Below are 24499 nucleotides of genomic sequence, written 5' to 3'. Positions count from 1 at the left end.
CAGAGAACCAGGTAAATCCCCGGTGGGCCCCCCCTGCTTGGGAGCTTCGCCCTTTACCATTGCGGGCAGAGTCAGGCTAGTCCCTACAGGACTGCCATAGAAGGTCTTATATAACGGTGGTGCTATCCCCCTCTCCATTTGGTTGATGCTAGATCCGAGTGGGTAGAAGGACCTATGATGTCAGGGGTAGGGGCAAGGCCAGTGAGCTTGAAGTTTTACTATCCACGTGGACATAGAATGGGAATAGTAACCTGTGGTGAGAAATGCGAGCCACGTGCCCAAAGTGTGGCAAGTGAAGCGAGCCTGTGAGGGTACACTTTGGGTCCCAATCTAAACCTTCCTCCTCCGGCTAATGTTGCAGGTCACATGGCTGTGACCTCAGAGGTCCCTAAGCCCAGTTCACTTCAGACCTAACCCTCTGCATTTACTGCATCTGCTGCCTGTATCACTGAGGGGAATCATTATGAAATACCAACAGACGGGATCCAGGCGGTCAGAATCCCGATGCCTCGATCTTGACAGGGTTAACATATCGACACTTGGTGGTCGGTATGCTAAGCCTCTCCTTCTCCCTACCTTAACCTCCCCCCTAGTGCCTAACCCCTAAACCTAAAAGCTGTCAGGATGCCGGTGCCGGGATTCTGGCCGGCGTTGATATTCTGGCGCCCGTAAGGTAAGCATCGGCATCCAGACTGACGGGATGCCGAACACATACCCACTGGGGAGCTTCCTGATCTGGTGCACGAACTCGCCCGCAGTGTCTGCTAGGCTATGAATGGCTGAGTAACACATTACATACAGTTACTTAGCCAATCAGTGTGTTGAGTGTATTAGACAAGCATTACCTATGAATTTGTAAATATCAAAATGTGATATTTATCATAATCTAGCTGTAATCAACAAAGGTTTTACACAAAGGGCTGAAAAAGTATTCTCCAATACAGTACATTACTTTATGTAGTAATTGAAGCTTTCCATGTGGAATGAATTCACTCACCTGCACTGCTCCGGAGAAGCTACGGAGAAGATGCTGCAATGCCAGAGTACAAGCTACAAGATAGGTGACTCAGCCAGTAACACTCTACCTTTATCAGCCCCTTTGGCTCTACATTTTTGTGGAACTACAAAACACAGCATGTCCTAGTGGAGGGCAAGCTGGAATTTGTAGTTCCAAAATAGCTAGAGAGCCATAGGTGTACTGGTATACAGCCATCCATAGTATACACTTAAAGTGTATACTGTGGATAGCTGTAGACCAGTACAGAGTTTTAATGTACACGTTACTTAAAACCACTTTACAAGATCGGCCACTATGGTGTGCTTTCCCCCCAGCCATCCTCTTGGCCCATGTGTGATACTCTACTAACTCAGGGTACCATTAACCTGGTTGCCGGCAGCTATGGTAGCTATATTGATGGAGGCCCGCATGGTACTAGACTACATTTCCCAGAAGGCACGGGAAAGAGAGGCCAGTACATGAGACAAAAAGCTGAGAAGCGCCCAAAAGCAACAGTTAAGTGTACAGAGAGGAACAGTGAGGACATGATTATAGGCCTGAAACTAAGTAACTGGGTGTGGGAATGGATGGGGAGGAGCAACCGGTGAATGAGCTTGAGAGCCGGGCCCCTGCCATTGCATTTTATCTGGTTAGCCTATAAACCCCAGTCTGACAATGACCCCTACCAATAAAATTGTCAATATGATATGCTGTCATTGTTATTAAAAGTATAATGTGTAAATTAGGGATGTGCAGGCTCGGTTCACAACCAACACCACAAATGTGTTAATATGAACTGGTGGCACTGCATTGTGTTTTTATGTCACACAGATACCCCAGTTCACATGTCACATTGCCCCTATAGTGACAATATGGCTATGTGGGAGGGCCCCTGGTTGGTCGCTCTGTTCGCCCTGTTGTTAATCCAGTTCTGTACCTTGGTAAAACCATGTTGGGGTAGGTTTAAAATGTGCAAAGAGATTTAGATTTGTGAGGGGTGTGCTCAAACAATCTATATTGCAGTGTAAAAAAAGTGGTTCAGTATTTGTTAGCTACATGCAAATGCAGAGAGTATTTACCCCACATGCAAAAATAATAAAAAGTACGTTCACGGCTTGCATTGCAACATGGTTTGTTCCAAATACAAAAGTTACTTGTTTTTTTTGCTTTGCTCTCAGCTCAGAATCAGCCTTTATATGCACATGCCTGGCAGTTGTGTCACTCATAGTACCCAGCATATACAATACACAGTGCAAAGAGAGATTGATTCTGAAACAGATATTCTGCATATGTGTCAGAGTTTGGGCTCCATACGCTCCGGCTACAGCAGCATATGGTCCCCTGTGATACTGGGCCTAGCACTACATAGCAGACAAGCTTGTACCTCTCATAACCAAGCTCTCTAACTGCCACCTTAACTAACTCTGCAAGCTCCAATGCTCTCCTCTGGCTCTCTCTTGCATCGTAACCACAGTCCTGCAGCTCTCCATCTAAGACAGACTTGATGACCCTTGATGCTTCTTCTGCTGAAAAAGGTCGACAAGGCTGTGGATGTAGGTCCTGATCTGGATCAATAGGTTTGCATTCCACAGTATCATGTCTTGAATAACAAATAGCTTTAGAATTATCCTGGGTAGCAGCCTTCCTTCTGCCTCCTGGCTCTTGGACACGCTGGGAGCTGGTTAACATGGGTGTCACTGCCAAGGATGTCATGGTCTCAGTTTCACTCTTCTTCTGAAGTTGTTTTGGCTTAGGACAAATCCACCTTCTAAACTCTGTTTCTTGTGTGGCCTTCATCTCTCAGCTGAAGGTTAAAAGTTAAGATAACACACAATTAACTAAACGAGAGCACTGAAATAGTTTTCATTGAGTGCACATAATAGCTAAGCTGCCCACACATGCAGCAACCTAGGACAACTGCTGAAGAAACAGATCAGAGCATTGTGGTCAGTGTCACATAGGTTGTAATCTGGATGATCAGGAATCACACTAAACAAACAAGTCTCTGGCTGAGAATCTCTGCCTGGCCCCAAATGCACTGTACAATTGAACAGTGGCACTGTATGTAATGCCGGCTGTCAGGATGCCTCCTGTCACAATACAGACAGCGGCATCCCGATGGTTGGAATTTCGACAGGGGGTGGGTAATGATACTTACCCTCCCCTCTTCTTCCCCTAACCATCCCTTCTTGTAGCCTAACCCTAACCCCTCCCACCCCCTAACCCTCCCATTAGTGCCTAAACCTAAACCACCCCAACCTTCGTGCCTAACCCTAACCCCTCCCAGTGGTGCCCAACCCTTCCCCCCTAGTGGTGCCTAACCTGCCCCCCAAAAAAAACCTAACGCTAATCTATGTGACCTAAACCTAACCCTCTCCCACCCTTCCCCCGCGGCTAACACTAAGGACGCCCTGGACTTACCTCGTTCGGGCAGCTGTCCTTTTGTGTTTTCCGGCGTCTGGATTAAGATAGGCGTCGGTATTTCAACGCCTATCTTGAGTCCCTTGTCGGGCTTCAGCCGTCTGCTAACTACATCCCGCATAAAACACCTCTGTGTTTGTATTTCTTCAATATATTTTGCCGGTCAGAACATTTCAGTTGTTTTGATCATTATTTTCATTACATACAGAGAGGAGGGCGGAGGTGATATTGGTCCCCTCCAGTATAAGTTGTAGTATTAGCAGTAATAGCAATCACATTTCTTGGGACAAAATGAATTTCTAACCCAGTGCAGAACTGCATGTAAATGGTGACTCCAGTCTTTACTATTGGTTCTAATTTTCCATTCTGTGAAGCTTGTTCCTGTTGGTGCCAATGATGTGTAATTGGTGGTTACCAATTATATTGGTAATGGTAAAATCATAAAGAAACTCAGCGATATACAGATATTGCTGAATATGCTGTAATAAACTTGGCACTTTCCAGTGACTGACTAATGAATTCTGAGAGAACAACTATACCCTCGCTGCCCTAAACTGTAATAGTACACTATTAACGCTTCCTTGTTTCTGTCTTAGAAGATGGACAGATAAAAACATTAATTGGGGAGTCAGAAAGAGAAGTATGTAGAGGTCTCTGAAAGAACGACACTCCAGTAGATTTAAGTGGTTATGTGATCCTATAGCTTCTACTCTATGCTTAAATAACCATTATGGTGTTTTCATCACACCAAGATTGGAATAGAATGGACTTTACACAAAAAAAATAGACAACAATAATCTCAATGTGGGCGTGATTCAGAGTTGTACGCTATACATCTCACTGCGTGTGCGTCATGGTCCATTACTGTAGTCACTGGCAGCAAGTATTTATTTGCAGTGTGATTGACAGTCAGGGAGTGTCGGCTCAAAATGCCGACGTTTTGAGACCTTTTCGGGGGCGTGTCACATCCTGCATCTGCGATCCTGCAGTAAACATGGCTCTGGCGTCTCATTTCCCATAGCCATACAGTTACTCAGGACTGCTAACATCGAATGATCTGCGGAAAATACTGCATTGTATGCAGATGCTTGAATTTGCAAAGATGCCGGTGGGCATCTCAATACACATACCGGCAGCTGCAACATTCAGATATGTTCGCACAGCAGCAGCAGCAGCGTATAAGATCACAGCTTCAGTGACAGTAACGTACAACTCTGAATCAGGCCCTCTAGTCAGATGTTTTGAAATTTACTCTGTCATTAGGGATTCCCAAAAGAGCAGCTTCTCTCATCTCCTATACCTTCTAGATAATCTACAGATGAACGGTGCTGTTATGTAAGAACTCACAGCAGTGACTGAGGCAGAGGCTCATACCATAGGTCACAGGCAGGGTCCTCTCTCTGTACCCTAGATTTCCACATCAGTATTTGCTTTGTCTAGCTCGAATGCCCCTGTTTTATCTATGCACTGTGGCACCATTCAAATAATCAAACATACTATTATATGTTCCTGAGGTAACTGTGCTTTGGAAAGATATCCATTTATCATAAAATCAGCAGTCAAATGTCTCAATTTAATTTAATAGTAATGTGTATATCTTTGTGTGTTTTCTGTATAATTTGGAATATATCATTTCCTATATCCTCCAATACAAAAATCCTAATCTCTGCACAGCATTCAACCTGAGGGCCTGATTCAGAGCCGCTCGTAAGCGGCCGCTCGTTCGCTCCGACCGATGTTTGCTCAACTGCGCATGCGTACAGATCATAATACGCATGCGCGAACCAGTCAGTGCAGCCGAAAATCGTTTGTTCGCTAAATAGCGAATGCCTGCTAATATGAGTGACAGGATGAGGCGTATGTGGGTGGTAACAGGGGAAGGTGCTTGAAAACGGGGAGTGGAGATCAGAATGCAGGCATGCTTAAAGGTCAAAACGGGCGTTTTATGGGTGTGCATAATTAATACAGCAGCGTCACTGACACTGTCACGTGACTGACACTGGGTTATTTTATAGCCAGAACTGCTCGCAAATTTGTGGTAGCAAAAACCAACCACAAGAATAGCGAGCAGTTCATACGCTGGTCGATGTACTCGATTAATCTAATAAATAGCGGACATGACGTAGGATGCGAGCGGCCAGGGGCGTATTTTTCAAATAAAAGACCGCAAGTTTGGTTCGCTCGTTCAGACATAGAGGCGTGAACAGACCGCAAAGAGCGAACGGTTCATTTGAATACAAACAAAAATCCGGAGAATACCACTCTGCGCTCACCCAAGATATAGAATTTACTTATCTTCAATATGAAGTCCTGATCTTGGGACCTCAAATCCTTTTTATAATGGACACTTTATATGATAGGTGTGGGATGTATGTTCCAATGTTGATGAATATGTGGGAACATAAAACATAGAAAACAATCTAGTGCAGACGTATAAGAATTCACTTGAGTACACAATAATTCACATATAGGGGTGTATATGATCTACCCCAAATTAATACATATATAGTCCATTCAGGTATATGCTCTCCATATGTCCATATTAAAATGGAAAAAAAGGCACATTTAAAAACCAAAGAGACAAAATTTCCAAAAAAATAAAAGTGTTTTAATTGGATATATCCAAATGAAGGAGTTCCAAATAACTTTAAAAATACAACAATGCTTCACAGCTGAAATATCCACAAAAGGTGAAGATGGCTTCCTACCAGAATACAGTGGTTTTTTGTGCGTATAAGAGTGATCTCACTGCCCGCAGTAATGCACCCAAATCTTCGATGGAAATGGCACCGTCCTCCTCTGGTCTGGTCAGGATAGCTGTTCAACACCAATACCGCCAACGCGTTTCGATCAGTACTCTGATCTTCCTCAAGGCTTGGATGTTTGCCACTCTTCCCATGGGTATTTATACCCAGTGGGATAAAATGCACCTAATTGCTGGGAGGAGCCATCCTCACTTACAAAATACACATGTTTACAAATATTGCATAAAAAAACTCTCTAACATAAAAAATATCTTCCTGAACAAATGACCATGCCATTGTTTCTTTAATAACATAAAAAACATAGATTTTATAGTCTTTATTTGTAAATAAAGTTATATACATAAATTTCCGGCTATTACTTCCGGTTCGGCCAATAAATATGTCCCCACAAAACTTAACCATAATGGTTCCTCCTGCCATTAATCTGATCCTATACCTCCGTGTAGCCTGCGTTGCCCCAAGGGCATCACCATCCGGTCCCGCATCTGCATCCGGTTCGGACACAAAATGCGTCCCCGCGATGCTTCTACACCAGAGTTCCCCCCTGGCACTGCCTCAATGGGGGACTTCGGCTGCACATCCGTAACGTGACGGACATCATCTTCCGGTCCCGCATCTGGGCGGGCCGAGAAAGATGTCCCCGCGATGTTTCCATACCAGGGTTCCCCTTCCATAGATTTATTAATAGGGGACAAAAAATAGTGTTGTGCATTGAACTCTAACCCGGATGTTATTCCGGTACTATTCCCGTTACATGCACTTCACAGTTACCTACCCAATTATTTTAAAAACCTTAGATGAACAATACAACAATTATTGCTTTTTGAAATGACCAGATATCTCTCTTTCTTAAAATTTGGCAAATCGATATGTTGACATTTGGCCTATATAAAAGAATCTTCAGTGGCCATTTTAGATCCTGGCATATCTGTTTTTTTCACCAAATATTCAATTTGACAACCTATGTGTTGAATAATTAAATGTTATTCACAAAATTAACCATATTTGACATATTTAGTGATATACAGTTAAACAAATAAAAAACATCATTTTTTTTTTTTTTTTTTAAAACAGACATCATTTTTTTGGTGATCCGTTATTTTTCAAAGTTATCCTTGGTGTTCTCCATATGTTAGCCCTTTAAGATAGAGGAAAAATATCATATAAGAATTACATATTCAAAAACCAGAAACATTATTACTCCAAAAACCACTTCACTTCAAAATCCTTATTTAACCCATATGGCATCAAGGTTTTAAATGAGTATATGTGTTCCATCTCAGTTTTGGCTAAAACTTTCGCAACGTTATTGCATCTCCAACTCCCTTTTACTAATTTACATGCCCCAAAGGCTGTAATTTCTTTCCGATCTCCCTGATGGTATTCCTTAAAATGTAAGGAGAGTGCATGGGTTTCCAACCCATTTTTTATATTACGTAAGTGTTCCCCGAACCTTATTTTGAGGTTCCTGGAGGTTCTCCCCACATAATATTTCTCACAACTACATTTTATGAAATAAATAACATTTTTTGAGGCACAAGTTATAAATTCCCTTATTTTTTTGGTGTGGCCATTTATTGTTATTTCTTCACATTTATTCATCCCCATAGTGTTTTTACACATACAACACGTGCCACACCTAAAAAAACCTTTCGACAAAATAGTGGTGCCCGTTTTCTGTGGAGACAATGCACTCTTAACTAAATTATCTTTTATGTTTTTAGCCTTTCTGTATATGAATTTGGGTTTATCAGAGATAACATTTTTTAAAAGAGGGTCCTCTACTAAAATGGGCCAATGTGTTTTGAAGATTTTTTCTACCTGTTTGAACTGGGTGGTATAACCCGAGATAAATGCTATGGACAAGTCTCTCTTTAATGTATCACCTTTGTCTCCCTTACCCTCTATATTTGCCTTTGGAACTAATAGGAACTTTCTATCTATCTCCCCACATTTTTTTCTAGCTTTCTCCAAATTTTCAGGTATATAACCACTATTTCTGAATTTATTGATCAACTCTTCCGCCTGATTTTTATAAACTTGATCATCCGTGCAATCTTTGTAGTTGGCTTTCTGGAATGGAATCTAACCAATTACTATGGTGACAACTTGAAGTATGGATATATGATCCTGAGTCTGTAGGTTTAACAAAATTACGAGTTTTTAATATACCATCCTCAACATAAATGTTGAGATCCAGGAAATTCACACCAATCTTGCTACTATCAAATGTCAACACTATATTATAACTATTATTATTAAGATGACTGCAAAAAGAGGTTAAGGATTCTGCATCACCCTTCCATATAAAAAGGATGTCATCTATGTATCGTGACCAGGATACCAGGCTCGCCCCAAACTGATGGTTCTGCCAAACATATTCCGACTCCCACATTCCCATGAACATATTGGCATAGCTTGGGGCGAACCTGGTACCCATTGCAGTCCCCATTTTTTGTAACATTTTAAAAAATGTTATCTCTGATAAACCCAAATTCATATACAGAAAGGCTAAAAACATAAAAGATAATTTAGTTAAGAGTGCATTGTCTCCACAGAAAACGGGCACCACTATTTTGTCGAAAGGTTTTTTTAGGTGTGGCACGTGTTGTATGTGTAAAAACACTATGGGGATGAATAAATGTGAAGAAATAACAATAAATGGCCACACCAAAAAAATAAGGGAATTTATAACTTGTGCCTCAAAAAATGTTATTTATTTCATAAAATGTAGTTGTGAGAAATATTATGTGGGGAGAACCTCCAGGAACCTCAAAATAAGGTTCGGGGAACACTTACGTAATATAAAAAATGGGTTGGAAACCCATGCACTCTCCTTACATTTTAAGGAATACCATCAGGGAGATCGGAAAGAAATTACAGCCTTTGGGGCATGTAAATTAGTAAAAGGGAGTTGGAGATGCAATAACGTTGCGAAAGTTTTAGCCAAAACTGAGATGGAACACATATACTCATTTAAAACCTTGATGCCATATGGGTTAAATAAGGATTTTGAAGTGAAGTGGTTTTTGGAGTAATAATGTTTCTGGTTTTTGAATATGTAATTCTTATGATATTTTTCCTCTATCTTAAAGGGCTAACATATGGAGAACACCAAGGATAACTTTGAAAAATAACGGATCACCAAAAAAATGATGTCTGTTTTAAAAAAAAAAAAAAAAAAAAAAAAAATGATGTTTTTTATTTGTTTAACTGTATATCACTAAATATGTCAAATATGGTTAATTTTGTGAATAACATTTAATTATTCAACACATAGGTTGTCAAATTGAATATTTGGTGAAAAAAACAGATATGCCAGGATCTAAAATGGCCACTGAAGATTCTTTTATATAGGCCAAATGTCAACATATCGATTTGCCAAATTTTAAGAAAGAGAGATATCTGGTCATTTCAAAAAGCAATAATTGTTGTATTGTTCATCTAAGGTTTTTAAAATAATTGGGTAGGTAACTGTGAAGTGCATGTAACGGGAATAGTACCGGAATAACATCCGGGTTAGAGTTCAATGCACAACACTATTTTTTGTCCCCTATTAATAAATCTATGGAAGGGGAACCCTGGTATGGAAACATCGCGGGGACATCTTTCTCGGCCCGCCCAGATGCGGGACCGGAAGATGATGTCCGTCACGTTACGGATGTGCAGCCGAAGTCCCCCATTGAGGCAGTGCCAGGGGGGAACTCTGGTGTAGAAGCATCGCGGGGACGCATTTTGTGTCCGAACCGGATGCAGATGCGGGACCGGATGGTGATGCCCTTGGGGCAACGCAGGCTACACGGTGGTATAGGATCAGATTAATGGCAGGAGGAACCATTATGGTTAAGTTTTGTGGGGACATATTTATTGGCCGAACCGGAAGTAATAGCCGGAAATTTATGTATATAACTTTATTTACAAATAAAGACTATAAAATCTATGTTTTTTATGTTATTAAAGAAACGATGGCATGGTCATTTGTTCAGGAAGATATTTTTTATGTTAGAGAGTTTTTTTATGCAATATTTGTAAACATGTGTATTTTGTAAGTGAGGATGGCTCCTCCCAGCAATTAGGTGCATTTTATCCCACTGGGTATAAATACCCATGGGAAGAGTGGCAAACATCCAAGCCTTGAGGAAGATCAGAGTACTGATTGAAACGCGTTGGCGGTATTGGTGTTGAACAGCTATCCTGACCAGACCAGAGGAGGACGGTGCCATTTCCATCGAAGATTTGGGTGCATTACTGCGGGCAGTGAGATCACTCTTATACGCACAAAAAACCACTGTATTCTGGTAGGAAGCCATCTTCACCTTTTGTGGATATTTCAGCTGTGAAGCATTGTTGTATTTTTAAAGTTATTTGGAACTCCTTCATTTGGATATATCCAATTAAAACACTTTTATTTTTTTGGAAATTTTGTCTCTTTGGTTTTTAAATGTGCCTTTTTTTCCATTTTAATATGGACATATGGAGAGCATATACCTGAATGGACTATATATGTATTAATTTGGGGTAGATCATATACACCCCTATATGTGAATTATTGTGTACTCAAGTGAATTCTTATACGTCTGCACTAGATTGTTTTCTATGTTTTATGTTCCCACATATTCATCAACATTGGAACATACATCCCACACCTATCATATAAAGTGTCCATTATAAAAAGGATTTGAGGTCCCAAGATCAGGACTTCATATTGAAGATAAGTAAATTCTATATCTTGGGTGAGCGCAGAGTGGTATTCTCCGGATTTTTGTTTGTGTTAATGTAATTTTGGTGAGGATAACACCAAGGAGATTTACCCTTTAGCAGCCTTTGTAGCGCAATTGTTGGCAGATATCACCCTCTAGGTTCATTTGAATAGTCACCCCTATTTTCTGGACGAGCGAGCGCTAATTGCGTCCGGCTCTGAATCAGGCCCTGAATTAGTAAGTGTTGGACATTATTAGAAGTCCTCTATAGTTCTGCCATCACTGTCTACACAATTCTCATAACCTTGTGTAAACTATACACCCTCTCCAATTCCATAGGTCTTGTATAAGTTACTTTTCCTTCCTTTTATATACAGTTCCCAAAGTCCTATAAACTACTATCTCACAAATATTCATCAAAGTCCTGTACCATTCTACACTTCATTTTATTTAGTTTATTAAAACCATATAAAAATCCTATATTTCCCCTTTATACATTTTATCAAGCCCTATAGTTCTCTACACCCCAATGTATACTTTTCAGAAAACATTTGAGTATGTATATGTTACTATTTTAAAACATATTCTTTTATTTATACCCTAACTGTACCTACAGGTTACTCTTTACTGTAACCCTAAACTATATTCACATTAAATAGCCTGATATTCCTCTTGAATATAGTGAGATAGACCATAGCCGACACATACTGAATGCTTGGGTTGACAAATCCTAGTCTGGGTCTGAATCTCCTAATATGTGTGATATACCAGTATGTGTCCATACATGTACTACCTGGCATATATAAGTAAATTACATTGTTAATGGGCCTTTAAACACAAAAAGTTTATTCAATAACCTGTGACTGACAAATGTCTATACACTCCCTGAGTGGCTATATAATCAGTGGCATTGTATGCTTGTTATCTACTGTACTCTAATCAAGGAGATTATTATCGGTGTTCTCCATAATATACACATTACACATACAATAATTTGCTCAGTAACATTACAGGGATTAATACCTCTTTCTGGCTCCACATACCAGTGGTACAAGATACTGTAGTCTTCTCTTCCAGGACACAAAGGTTTCTTCTTTGGATACTGTAAAGTTACTTCCTGGTTATTTTGCACTTTGTTTGGAAGGTATTTCAGTCACTTTTTCTGTAGCATTTTGGAATTTGACTCTTTGAAACGCTGCCATGTAACACTCAGTGACTCCCAGTCTCCCTGCACTTCTTTGTTGTCAGGGTCACTTGTTCTCTTCAGTCTGCATGTCTTTCTCAGTTCTCTATATAAACTGTCAGCATCCGTTTTCTTGCTTTGTCAATCCGTTGTCTCTCCCTGTATCCTTCAGTCGCTTAGTGCTGTGTTATGTTGATTCCAGACTGTTCCTTTAGCAAGAAATAAATAAACCTGCCCACTCCCATAATTGCATGTTATCCCAGCACTGTGATGTTGCCATGAAACACAGAGCCCTCCTCCCCTGCTCTCACCCCCTTCCCATTTTATGTGGAACCCTTTATTAACTTTCCCAGATTAATAGGCTGGAGGGCTCTTTACAGGCAGCCTTTGAGCCACTTATCACAAAGAGCCAGGTCCTGAGATAGGTGCACATGTTCACTTTCCATCATCCCATCTCCCTGGTAATACAGTAATAGTGTGGACTACTTAGGTCCTGGAACATACAGTTCCTCATTTGCTAGCTGGTTTCCAAGATATTTCCTGCAGCAGGACATTGTATGACTGGTACCATTTGGTTTACATCAGTAATACTTTTATATGGTCAGTTTACGCAGACACTGGAATTAACTAGTTGTGAGAACAGACAGCCTAAGAACCCATTTAGAGATCATAGTCACCAGAACAGCTAAAGATGGCCTGCCTCAGCTGTCATAGTGATCAATCAGCAGTGCAAAGGGGTAACAAAGTAAAGTTACTTTTCTATAGGGTCCATAAACTAGTATTACATATTTGGCACTTTTAGAGCTTTCTTCAGGTTTGATGACAGTATGTTATAATTTTAGACCATAGAGAGCTGCCCTGTCTTAAATACCCATTGCCCCCTGAAGTTTCAATCCAGCTCTGTCCATACTGCAAATAAGAGAAGAAGCTGGGTAGGTGAAGAGATAGAATGCTGGTTCTCGGGGCCAGGGAAATTGGCAGTTTCATTGTTGAAAATGCACTGACTTCTGAGGACGGGGTCTCTCCCCCACCATATACCATATAGGGCTGCTTCCAGAAATTTTCCCAGGCTAGTTTTCCATCACAATTTCCCCGTTTATATTTATATACGAGAGTTGTCCAAAAAGTAATGCCTAAATGCTCATAACTCTGAAATAATATTAAACATTTATTTGAAACTTTGTCAGTTTGTAGTTTAATATGCCTGCTAGCTATATATGTATTTTTGTTTAGGTAGTCCAAGAAATACCATGGAATCCAAGATAAAAGAAAAAGAGCCATCATTGAATTTCTGGAAAAAGAAGGCTGCAGTGCTACAGAAATCCACAGAAGACTGAAAAAAAGTGTATGGTGAGCGTACAAATGACTATAGCAATGTCAGAAGGTGGATGAGCATTTTCAATTGGGAGAATCGTCCGTATTCGACAAACCTCGTGATGGCAGACCATCAACTGCAGTGACAGCAGAGAACCATGATTCAGAAAGATCCTCGTGTGACCATCAGAGATATCAGTGATGAACTTGCATGTAGCCATGGCACTGTAGAAACATTAATCAATGATTTCGGATATCATAAAGTGTGTGCTAAATGGGTCCCAAAGCAATTAACCAGGGATCATAAGGCCCAGAGGGTGGAAATGTTCAATGACCTTTTGACCAACTTTGAAGCCAACCCTGAGCCGTTTTTGGAAAATGTCATTACAGGAGATGAGACCTGAGTATTCATTTATGACCCAGAAACAAAGGCCCAATCAAAGCAATGGAAACCCCCAAGTTCACCTAGGCCAAAAAAGTTTAAATCACAACAATCCGTAAACAAAGTCATGGCCACATTCTTCTGGGATTGCCAAGGTGTTATTCTCATTGATTACTTGGAACCAAACCAATCAATCAACAGTGATCAAAACATTATTACACTTAAGAAGCTGAAAGAAGCAATCCGCAAAAAAAGGTCAACAATTCCACTGTCAAATGTCATCTTACACCACAACAATGCCAGACCTCACACTTCGATGGCAACATCTGCGGCCATTGACAAAATGGGGTGGGCAATAATGCCACATCCACCATACAGTCCTGATTTGGCCCCTTCTGACTTTCATCTGTTTGGCCCTCTCAAATACTGTCTCCAGGGTCAACATTTTGAAGACATAGACGTTGTTAAAATCGCCATACGTTCCTGGGTCAAACACCAACCACCGGAATTTTTCCAAAGTGGATTCACAGCTTGGGTTGAGAGGTGGAGAAAATGTTTGAGGGCAGATGGTGAATTTTTCGAGTAGAGTCATTCTGTTACTAAGACTTCAAAATATTTTACTGCAAATTTTCAAATCTGTATCTATAATAAAATTTGAGTTGTGAGCATTTAGGCATTACTTTTTGAACAACCCTCGTACATACAAAGATAATTTCAGAAAGGAGTAGGTCATCTTAGAACGTTGCTGCCGACTCTACTTCTTGAATAAATCTTAAATCCTGAGTGTATTATTTAGCGGTGTATGAATATAGAATATATTTATTAATTATTACGCACACATTTTGCACCAAGAATCCTATTTCTCTGTATATCTGCATTTATTAAAATGTCAGGGAGCCTACAGGCTGTTTGCTTAAGCACCCACTTTTAAAGCATTTAAAGCAAATGTGACTTCTAAAGACACAGACAAGACAGCAATGGACATTACTCTACTATAGGGGGTCTTAATCTATGGGTCTTCATCCAAATGTAGAGGCAGAGGTGTAGCCAGGGGAGGTAGATGGAGCAATTGATCCCCTAATATAAACCATGGTCACCTTGTCGCTATCTCAATTAATTGACATTGAGCACTTTCAGTGTGGAGGACAACAGCTTCCGGCTTACCTGGGTCCTGGACAGGGGTGTAGGTGGAGCAATTTATCCCCTAATATAAACCATGGACACCTTGTCGCTATCTCAATGAACTGACATGGAGCACTTTCAGTGCGGAGGACAACAGCTTCCGGCTTACCTGGGTCCTGGACAGTAGTGCTTCTCATTGTGACCTCAGAAGCTGCTCCTGTCTACACTAATCTTTGAAAGCTGGGGTATCCTGCCATTAGCTGTCATCCTGCTCATAACTACTAGAATCTAAGCCCCACAATCTCTGACTGGCTCCCCAGTGGACTTTGCCCACATCACACTACGCAGTGTTGCTGTAGATGTATGGTTACATGTAATAGTCTTTTGCCATTCAGTAGCATTTATTGCTATATAGTTGGTGCGTATTTTGATCGTTTGCTTCCCCGCACTTTAAAACCTGGCTACTCCACTGTGTAGAAGGTCTACTACTACCAACTATTATACTATTTATGTGTTTATATTATTATTTTGTTTAAGTCTCCAATTTCCTATTTATTATATGTATAACGATAATGCATGGGGCACAGTAAGCAGCAAAACCACTAGAGACTGCTGGAAAACAGAGACGGTGAAGTGTCTCTGTGGAATGCTGTGATTACAGGACGCCTTACATTATTCCACGACTTATACTGATTAATGTATGCAGTATGTAACACGTGCATGAACTCATCGCTTCTTATGTAAATTCCATATAAACTCTAGCTAATTATTTCTCGTTGGCAATACTTGTAACTGTCGCATACACAATTTATAGAACAACAAATCAACAGAATATAATTGAATTCCAAGGACAAGCAGACACATCCTCAGACAGTACCATGGAAACAGATCCACATGATCACCAGTAGAACCAGAGTTAAAGAACACATCCAGAAAACTAAAGAAGTTGCTAAATTACAAAACAAGGAAAAAAATTAGAAAGTTAGTGATATGGAGAATTAAATTATAGACCCCGGAACATGGATTTGACAACTTAATATATTTATGAAATAAATTAACTGGGACTGAATTAAATGAAGGGGTTTAAAGCAAACGTTTAAGGTTTACTTAATTCAGTGCAGATAACTGAACTGGAAAGGAAGTGGTAAGGACCAGACTAGTGCATTTTGCTCCAGGGAAAACGGGTCTAGATGTAAGATATGTGCAACTGAGGTTTACATGTGATCTTTTCTTCTGTAATATCGATTGCCATGTCCTTAGATACCACTATGGAAGCTTACACAATGCTATTCTAATAGCAAAGAAATAGATCCCAAACGTACACAATATTACAGAGTCCTGTTACAGCACAATGCTATTCTAATAGCAAAGAAATAGATCCCAAACGTACACATTACAGAGTCCTGTTACAGCACAATGCTACTCTAATAGCAAAGAAATAGATCCCAAACGTACACAATATTACAGAGTCCTGTTACAGCACAATGCTACTCTAATAGCAAAGAAATAGATCCCAAACGTACACATTACAGAGTCCTGTTACAGCACAATGCTACTCTAATAGCAAAGAAATAGATCCCAAACGTACACAATATTACAGAGTCCTGTTACAGCACAATGCTACTCTAATAGCAAAGAAATAGATCCCAAACGTACACATTACAGAGTCCTGTTACAGCACAATGCTACTCTAATAGCAAAGAAAAAGATCCCAAATGTACACAATATTACAGAGTCCTGTTACAGCACAATGCTACTCTAATAGCAAAGAAAAAGATCCCAAACGTACACAATATTACAGAGTCCTGTTACAGCACAATGCTACTCTAATAGCAAAGAAAAAGATCCCAAACGTACACAATATTACAGAGTCCTGTTACAGCACAATGCTACTCTAATAGCAAAGAAAAAGATCCCAAACGTACACAATATTACAGAGTCCTGTTACAGCACAATGCTACTCTAATAGCAAAGAAAAAGATCCCAAATGTACACAATATTACAGAGTCCTGTTACAGCACAATGCTACTCTAATAGCAAAGAAAAAGATCCCAAACGTACACATTACAGAGTCCTGTTACAGCACAATGCTACTCTAATAGCAAAGAAAAAGATCCCAAACGTACACATTATTAGAGTCCTGTTACAGCACAATGCTACTCTAATAGCAAAGAAATAGATCCCAAACGTACACATTACAGAGTCCTGTTACAGCACAATGCTACTCTAATAGCAAAGAAAAAGATCCCAAATGTACACAATATTACAGAGTCCTGTTACAGCACAATGCTACTCTAATAGCAAAGAAAAAGATCCCAAATGTACACAATATTACAGAGTCCTGTTACAGCACAATGCTACTCTAATAACAAAGAAAAAGATCCCAAACGTACACAATATTACAGAGTCCTGTTACAGCACAATGCTACTCTAATAACAAAGAAAAAGATCCCAAACGTACACAATATTACAGAGTCCTGTTACAGCACAATGCTACTCTAATAGCAAAGAAAAAGATCCCAAACGTACACAATATTACAGAGTCCTGTTACAGCACAATGCTACTCTAATAGCAAAGAAAAAGATCCCAAACATACACAATATTACAGAGTCCTGTTACAGCACAATGCTACTCTAATAGCAAAGAAATAGATCCCAAACGTACACAATATTACAGAGTCCTGTTACAGCACAATGCTACTCTAATAGCAAAGAAAAAGATCCCAAACGTACACATTACAGAGTCCTGTTACAGCACAATGCTACTCTAATAGCAAAGAAAAAGATCCCAAACGTACACAATATTACAGAGTCCTGTTACAGCACAATGCTACTCTAATAGCAAAGAAAAAGATCCCAAATGTACACAATATTACAGAGTCCTGTTACAGCACAATGCTACTCTAATAGCAAAGAAAAAGATCCCAAACGTACACATTACAGAGTCCTGTTACAGCACAATGCTACTCTAATAGCAAAGAAAAAGATCCCAAACGTACACATTATTAGAGTCCTGTTACAGCACAATGCTACTCTAATAGCAAAGAAATAGATCCCAAACGTACACATTACAGAGTCCTGTTACAGCACAATGCTACTCTAATAGCAAAGAAAAAGATCCCAAATGTACACAATATTACAGAGTCCTGTTACAGCACAATGCTACTCTAATAGCAAAGAAAAAGATCCCAAACGTACACAATATTACAGAGTCCTGTTACAGCACAATGCTACTCTAATAGCAAAGAAAAAGATCCCAAACGTACACAATATTACAGAGTCCTGTTACAGCACAATGCTACTCTAATAGCAAAGAAAAAGATCCCAAACGTACACAATATTACAGAGTCCTGTTACAGCACAATGCTACTCTAATAGCAAAGAAAAAGATCCCAAACGTACACAATATTACAGAGTCCTGTTACAGCACAATGCTACTCTAATAGCAAAGAAAAAGATCCCAAACATACACAATATTACAGAGTCCTGTTACAGCACAATGCTACTCTAATAGCAAAGAAATAGATCCCAAACGTACACAATATTACAGAGTCCTGTTACAGCACAATGCTACTCTAATAGCAAAGAAAAAGATCCCAAACGTACACATTACAGAGTCCTGTTACAGCACAATGCTACTCTAATAGCAAAGAAAAAGATCCCAAACGTACACAATATTACAGAGTCCTGTTACAGCACAGTGCTACTCTAATAGCAAAGAAATAGATCCCAAACGTACACAATATTACAGAGTCCTGTTACAGCACAATGCTACTCTAATAGGAAAGGAAAAAATTCCAAACAGTATTGTAGCAATCCCAATTTTATTTCTATGCAACAGCAGCACCGAGAAGTATGTGTACATGGAGTGCGAATCTGTACATATAATAATTTACATTCTCCAATTTATAACAAACAAAGTACTAATAAGCACATTCATTCTATGTTTGGATTGATCTAAATGTAGTGTAACAGTCTGGGATGAAGTCTCCTTTTAATTACCTATAATCCCAATACAGATAAACATTATTCTGATTGTAACATACAGCAACACTATGTATCGTATTCCCTCTCCCTGGGGAAGATGTTCTAAGATGTGGAGAGAGATATAAAGTGGAGAGAGAGAGATATAAAGTGGAGAGAGAGAGAGATATAAAGTGGAGATAGAGAAAGAGATAAAGTGGAGAGAGAGAGAGAGAGATAAAGTGGAGAGAGAGAGAGAGATAAAGTGGAGAGAGATATAAAGTGGAGAGAGATAAAGTGGAGAGAGAGAGATAAAGTGGAGAGAGATATAAAGTGGAGAGAGAGAGAGATATAAAGTGGAGAGAGAGAGAGATATAAAGTGGAGAGAGAGAGAGATATAAAGTGGAGAGAGAGAGCGAGATAAAGTGGAGAGAGAGAGCGAGATAAAGTGGAGAGAGAGACAGAGAGATAAAGTGGAGAGAGAGACAGAGAGATAAAGTGGAGAGACAGAGAGATAAAGTGGAGAGACAGACAAAGAGACAAAGTGGAGAGAGAGAGAGAGAGATGAAGTAGAGAGATGTACTAAGCCTTGGAGAGAGAGATAAAATTGTGAGAAATTGGAGAGTAATAAACCACCAGCCACTCAGCTCTTGTCATGTAAAAGGATGTGTTTGAAAAATGACAGTTAGGAGCTGATTGCTTGGTACTTTATCTCCATCCACTTTCTCTCTCTCCAAGGCTTAGTACATAGACCCCAAAGTACCAACCAATCAGCTTCTGATATTTTCTAGGCAGTGTTTGAAAAAGTACAGTTAGAAGCGTAATGGTTGGTATTTTATCTCTCTCGCAGGCTTATTACATATTCCCCATCGCTCCCCATCAGTTTTCTCAAATAATCACACATGAAATGCAGAAATTGGCTCAAAGTCTTTGTAGATAAAATGTTTCCTCCGGGGAAAGCCTGACATCACATCACACACATGGACAAACGGATTTCCATCTTGGAAGACATCACAAAGCGTCTGTTCTTGGTCTCAGCAGCTTACTCTGCATCGTACAGTTGATCTTTCTTATTTTGCCAGGGCCCCGGATGTCCATTTAAGTCCTTTTGCTGCTGAATGGACCAGCAAAGCTCTGTAGAGTACTTGCACACATTAGTTGTAGCACTTCCGCACTTATATTTGTAGAGTTATAAGTACTACAGAGTCATATATTTACCTTTGCACTGTCTGGCTGACTTTATATTGTTCTGTCTCATACACATTTGTCCATAGGACAGGGAGAAGGCCGTTAGGCTGAGGCGTCTCCCACTGAGGAGGAAAGTAGATTGACGTTTTTTATATTGTTTTGTATACCTGGTCTCTGTTGGTGAAGGGGATAAAAAGGGAAAATGTGCCCGCTTCTCACTTTATATCCTTTTCATTTCAGTTCTAGAAGCATGGAGGATGGATTCTCCAGGTAGGATTTCCATAGGTTAGAGAACCGGCACATGGTTGCTCCGTCAATAATCCTGTGGTCTGCGGACCAGCTGATATTGATAATATGGGCTTTCACAACCTGTCCCCTAGAGTCAAACCTTGGAACCACCTACGTATTAGGAGAGATTAGTTAGTCTGTGAATATAATGTTCAATGATAAATTTACTAACGATTGGCAACAGCAATACAAACATGGTGTCCTTTAGGAATAATCTATATGATATTTGTCATTATGATTAAGAAGTGAGACTAAAATCTCAGGAGGGAAGAGAAAATCAGGCAAGAAAGGTATAAGGGCGTCAATGTAAATCAGAGTTCAGTAATTAGGTAGCTAACATGCAATTTGAATTAATTACACAGTATTCAAAAGAATGAATCTACCAGTCAGCTGTACAGAACTTCTGAAGCTATTTTGCAGCCTTACTACATACCCAGCAAGACAATCCAACACGAAACAAGAACAGGTGTGTGTCCTTTCATGACACTGTCTGACCAAGAGAGTATGATTAATGTACGGTCTCTCCAGGAGCTATGCTGGCTCCCTGATGGCTTAAGGAGATCGAATTGCAGGGGAGGTACAAGGTCTAGAAGAAACTGGCCAAGAAGAAAGCACAGTGTATGCTGGAAACCTGACTTCATCTCCACGTTGAGCTCACAGACTGACACTATAGGTTATATGTACTAAGCCTTGGAGAAATAAAGTACCAACCCATCAGCTCCTAACTGCCATTTTTCAACCAAATCCTGTAAAGTCACAGGAGCTGATAGGTTGATACCTTATCTCTCCAAGGCTTAGTACATCACCCCCTGTGTTATATGCGCTCCCCCGGCCAAAAAGGAACATGGGAAAACGAGCACTTAAAAGTGAAACTTCCCTGAGAACTTTGTTTTTCACTAGCACACAGAGGTGTAACATAGGACCCATATGATTCAAATAGAGCTATTGATAGTGATAGATATGGTGCATATACACATAATCTGACGGCCACAAGAATTCTTGTGTATATATTTCAGCACATGTTTATAAGGGATATAGACTTTCCAACAGTGAGGGGATAATGGATGTTAGATTAGCCAAGGAAAGCACTGCAGGACGTCCTCTTTATTAAAATAAAGTAACTGAACAACAGTGCGTAAATCAGGATTACATTATACTTGTAATGGCCAGCCTGTATGACTAGCTAATTTAATATATAATATAATGTAGGTCGGGTTCCTCAGTGGTACTTGTTTGCCCGGGGAATCTCAAATAGAAAGATTATTTATTTATTTACAGTTTCTTATATAGCGCAACAAATTCCGTCGCACTTTACAATTTGAATTAACATTATACTGGGTTGTAAAAGACATACATACATACATAAAAGACATACATAAGGGTAAGAGAGCCCTGCTCGGAAGCTTACAATCTATAGGGAAATAGGTGTTGATACACAAGGATAGGTGCTACATATTGCAAATTGGTCCAGCCCGATTGCAGATGTTCTTGGTGGGCTGTATAATCCAATCACACTGGAAAGTTGGCCTAGGGTTAGGAGGATGTTAAATTGAAGACTGAGAAGATGTGATAGGTGTTTACTATAAGAAGAGAGTTAGATAGGGAGCTATAAAAGGTTAGGTGGGTGGTCCTGGAATCTGATAAGCTTGTCTGAAGAGGTGAGTTTTCAGAGAACGCTTGAATGTTTGGAAACTAGTGGACAGTCTTATTGTGCGTGGGAGGGCCTTCCACAGGGTGGGTGCAGCCCGAAAAAAGTTCTGTAACCGTGCATGGGAAGTAATGTGTGGGGATGAGAGACGCAGATCTTGTGCAGAGCGGAGATATCGGGTTGGAAGATATTTTGAGATAAGTGAAGAGATATATGTTGGTGTGGTTTGGTTAATAGCGTTATGTGTGAGTGTAAGTATTTTAAATTGAATATGGTAGAAGACCGGCAGCCAATGGAGGGACTGACAAAGTGGATCAACAGACACTGAACGTTTGGTGAGGAAGATCAATCTCGCAGCTGCCTTCAACATGGATTGTAGTGGGGAGATCCTGTTTTGGGGAAGACCAATAAGGAGACAATTGCAATAGTCAATGCGGGAAATTATGAGTGCGTGTATTAGAGTTTTGCAGTGTCCTGCATAAGATATGGTCGAAGTTTGGCTACGTTTTTTAGATGTATATAACAGGATTAAGAGACAGATTGAATGTGGGGAACAAAAGACAGTTCAGAGTCAAGGATGACACCTAGGCAGCGAGCTTGTGAGGTGGGGTTGATTGTCGAGTTGTCAACAGTATGACATTCAGTGACACGGACCAGCATAGATGGTGACAAATCTGGGGAGGATAGGTAGATTTGAGTATCATCCGCATACAGATGATATTGAAAACCAAAAGAGCCGATTAGTTTTCCAAGAGAGGTGGTATCTATTGAGAAAAGCAGAGGACCTAATACTGAACCTTGTGGTACTCCAACTGATAGAGGTAAGGAAGTGGAGGTAGAATCAGAAAAGTGAACAGTGAAAGAGCGATTAGATAGGTAGGATGAGAACCAATAAAGGGCTGTGTCTTGAAGGCCTAGGGATTGTAGTGTTTGTATGAGAAGAGAGTGGTCAACAGTGTCAAAGGCAGCAGAGAGATCTAGAAGAATTAGAAGTGAATAATGGCCTTTAGCCTTGACAGTGACCAGATCATTTACTACCTTAGTCAGTGCTGTCTCAGTGGAGTGTTGGGAATGAAAGCCTGACTGAAGTGGATCCAATAAGTTGTGGGTGTTAAGAAAGTGTGTGAGGCGAGTGTAAGCAAGTCTCTCCAGTAGCTTGGAAGGGCAAGGTAGCTGGGAGATAGGACGGTAATTTGAGAGAGAGTTAGGGTCAGAATTTTGATTTTTCAAAATGGGAGTGATCACTGCATGCTTGAACAGTGATGGAAAGATACCAGTAGAGAAAGAGAGATTACAGATTTTAGTTAAGTGTGGAATGAGCACAGGAGATAGAGCTTTACTGATTTGTGAAGGTATAGGATCAAGAGGAGAGGTAGTAGAGTAGGAGGATGAGAAGAGTGTAGCTACTTCATCTTCATTAGTGGGGTAAAATGATGAGAATGTGCCACTGCGTTCAGGTAGGGAATTGAACAAGACCCTGGCTGAGGAAGTGCATACCATTTAATTTCGGATATTATCAATCTTGTTCTTGAAATAGGAGGCCAGATATTGTGCACTGATAGTAGCAGGTGGGTTGGATGACGGAGGGGTAAGAAGTGATTTAAATGTATTAAATAAGTCGCTTGGGGTTAGAGGCTTGGGCAGAGATAACAGATTGGAAATATGTCTGTTTGGCATTATCCAGTGCATTACGATAAGAGTGGTAGATCGTCTTATATGTGAGGAAGTCACTTGGAGTATGAGACTTTTGCCACTGACGTTCCACTTTACGTGAGAGTTTTTGTAGGTGTCTTGTGAATTTGGAATGCCACAGTTGACGTCTAAGTATACGCGGAATGTGATGGGTAGCTGGAGCTACTATATCAAGGGCTAGTTCTAGGGTCTGGTTCAGGTGTGATACAGCAGTCTCAGGAGAAGTGAAATTAGAAATAGGCAAGAGTGATTGTTGCAGAGAGATGGATAGTTGTTCAAAATTAATAGCATTAATATCTCTGCGGGTTTGAGGAGGTTTGGTTGATTTGCTTGGCATTGAAGTTGAAGTAATGGAGGAGAGTGTGCAGGTGATAAAGTTATGATCTGAGAGAGGGAAAGGAGAATTAGTGAAATCAGAGACTGAGCATAGTCTGGTAAATACAAGATCAAGTCAGTGGCCATCTTGATCAGTAGAGGAGTCAGTCCATTGGGAGAGGCCAAGAGAGGATGTTAAAGAGAGAAGTTTGGAGGCATGAGGGGATTGTGGACTGCCAATGGGGATTATTATGTTTTGTTTATATTAACTGAAAATAAGAGTTTACTCGGTTAGTAAAGAACAAGATGTGTACATATAAGGGGACGCAGAGGTTTACCTGACATCAATTTACTACATTAGATTTTACATTGTTGCACCAGCTTTTAAGTAACAAATGCCTCCAAATATCTGTAAATGTGCATCATGTACCCACTGATGTCTATAAATGTACAGAACATATTTGCTATGTCAGACTCCAATTGACCACATGCTCATTACTCCTGCTTTTCCAATTTACTTA

At 40.1% G+C, this 24499-nt stretch overlaps 2 protein-coding genes across 2 annotated transcripts in view; both read right to left on the bottom strand.

Moving 5' to 3' along the window:
- Positions 1-1178: 1178 nt before the first annotated feature.
- LOC148540733 (dynein light chain Tctex-type 5-A-like) lies at positions 1179-12231 on the bottom strand. Its single transcript, XM_088481469.1, has 2 exons — positions 11907-12231; positions 1179-2801 (listed from the first exon to the last, which is right to left on the bottom strand). The coding sequence occupies exon 2, from the start codon at positions 2792-2794 to the stop codon at positions 2216-2218; it is 579 nt and encodes a 192-aa protein (XP_088337595.1). The 5' UTR covers positions 2795-2801; positions 11907-12231; the 3' UTR covers positions 1179-2215.
- A 6460-nt stretch (positions 12232-18691) lies between these two features.
- Positions 18692-24499, bottom strand: part of DBT (dihydrolipoamide branched chain transacylase E2) — a 48927-nt gene continuing 43119 nt past the window's right edge. Inside the window, exon 11 of the mRNA XM_088481973.1 lies at positions 18692-20434. Coding sequence (XP_088338099.1) covers positions 20267-20434 — 168 coding nt within the window. The 3' untranslated portion in view covers positions 18692-20266. The remainder of the gene's footprint in view (positions 20435-24499) is intronic.

The sequence above is a fragment of the Taudactylus pleione genome, unplaced genomic scaffold, assembly GCF_031769625.1.
Source record: "Taudactylus pleione unplaced genomic scaffold, aTauple2 ptg000017l, whole genome shotgun sequence".
Taxonomy (NCBI): domain Eukaryota; kingdom Metazoa; phylum Chordata; class Amphibia; order Anura; family Myobatrachidae; genus Taudactylus; species Taudactylus pleione.
This window is presented reverse-complemented; position numbering and strand designations above follow the sequence as displayed.

Coding starts and splice junctions, on each gene's coding strand:
- LOC148540733 (XM_088481469.1), bottom strand. CDS start 2,794: ATGAAGGCCACACAAGAAACAGAGTTTAGAAGGTGGATTTGTCCTAAG.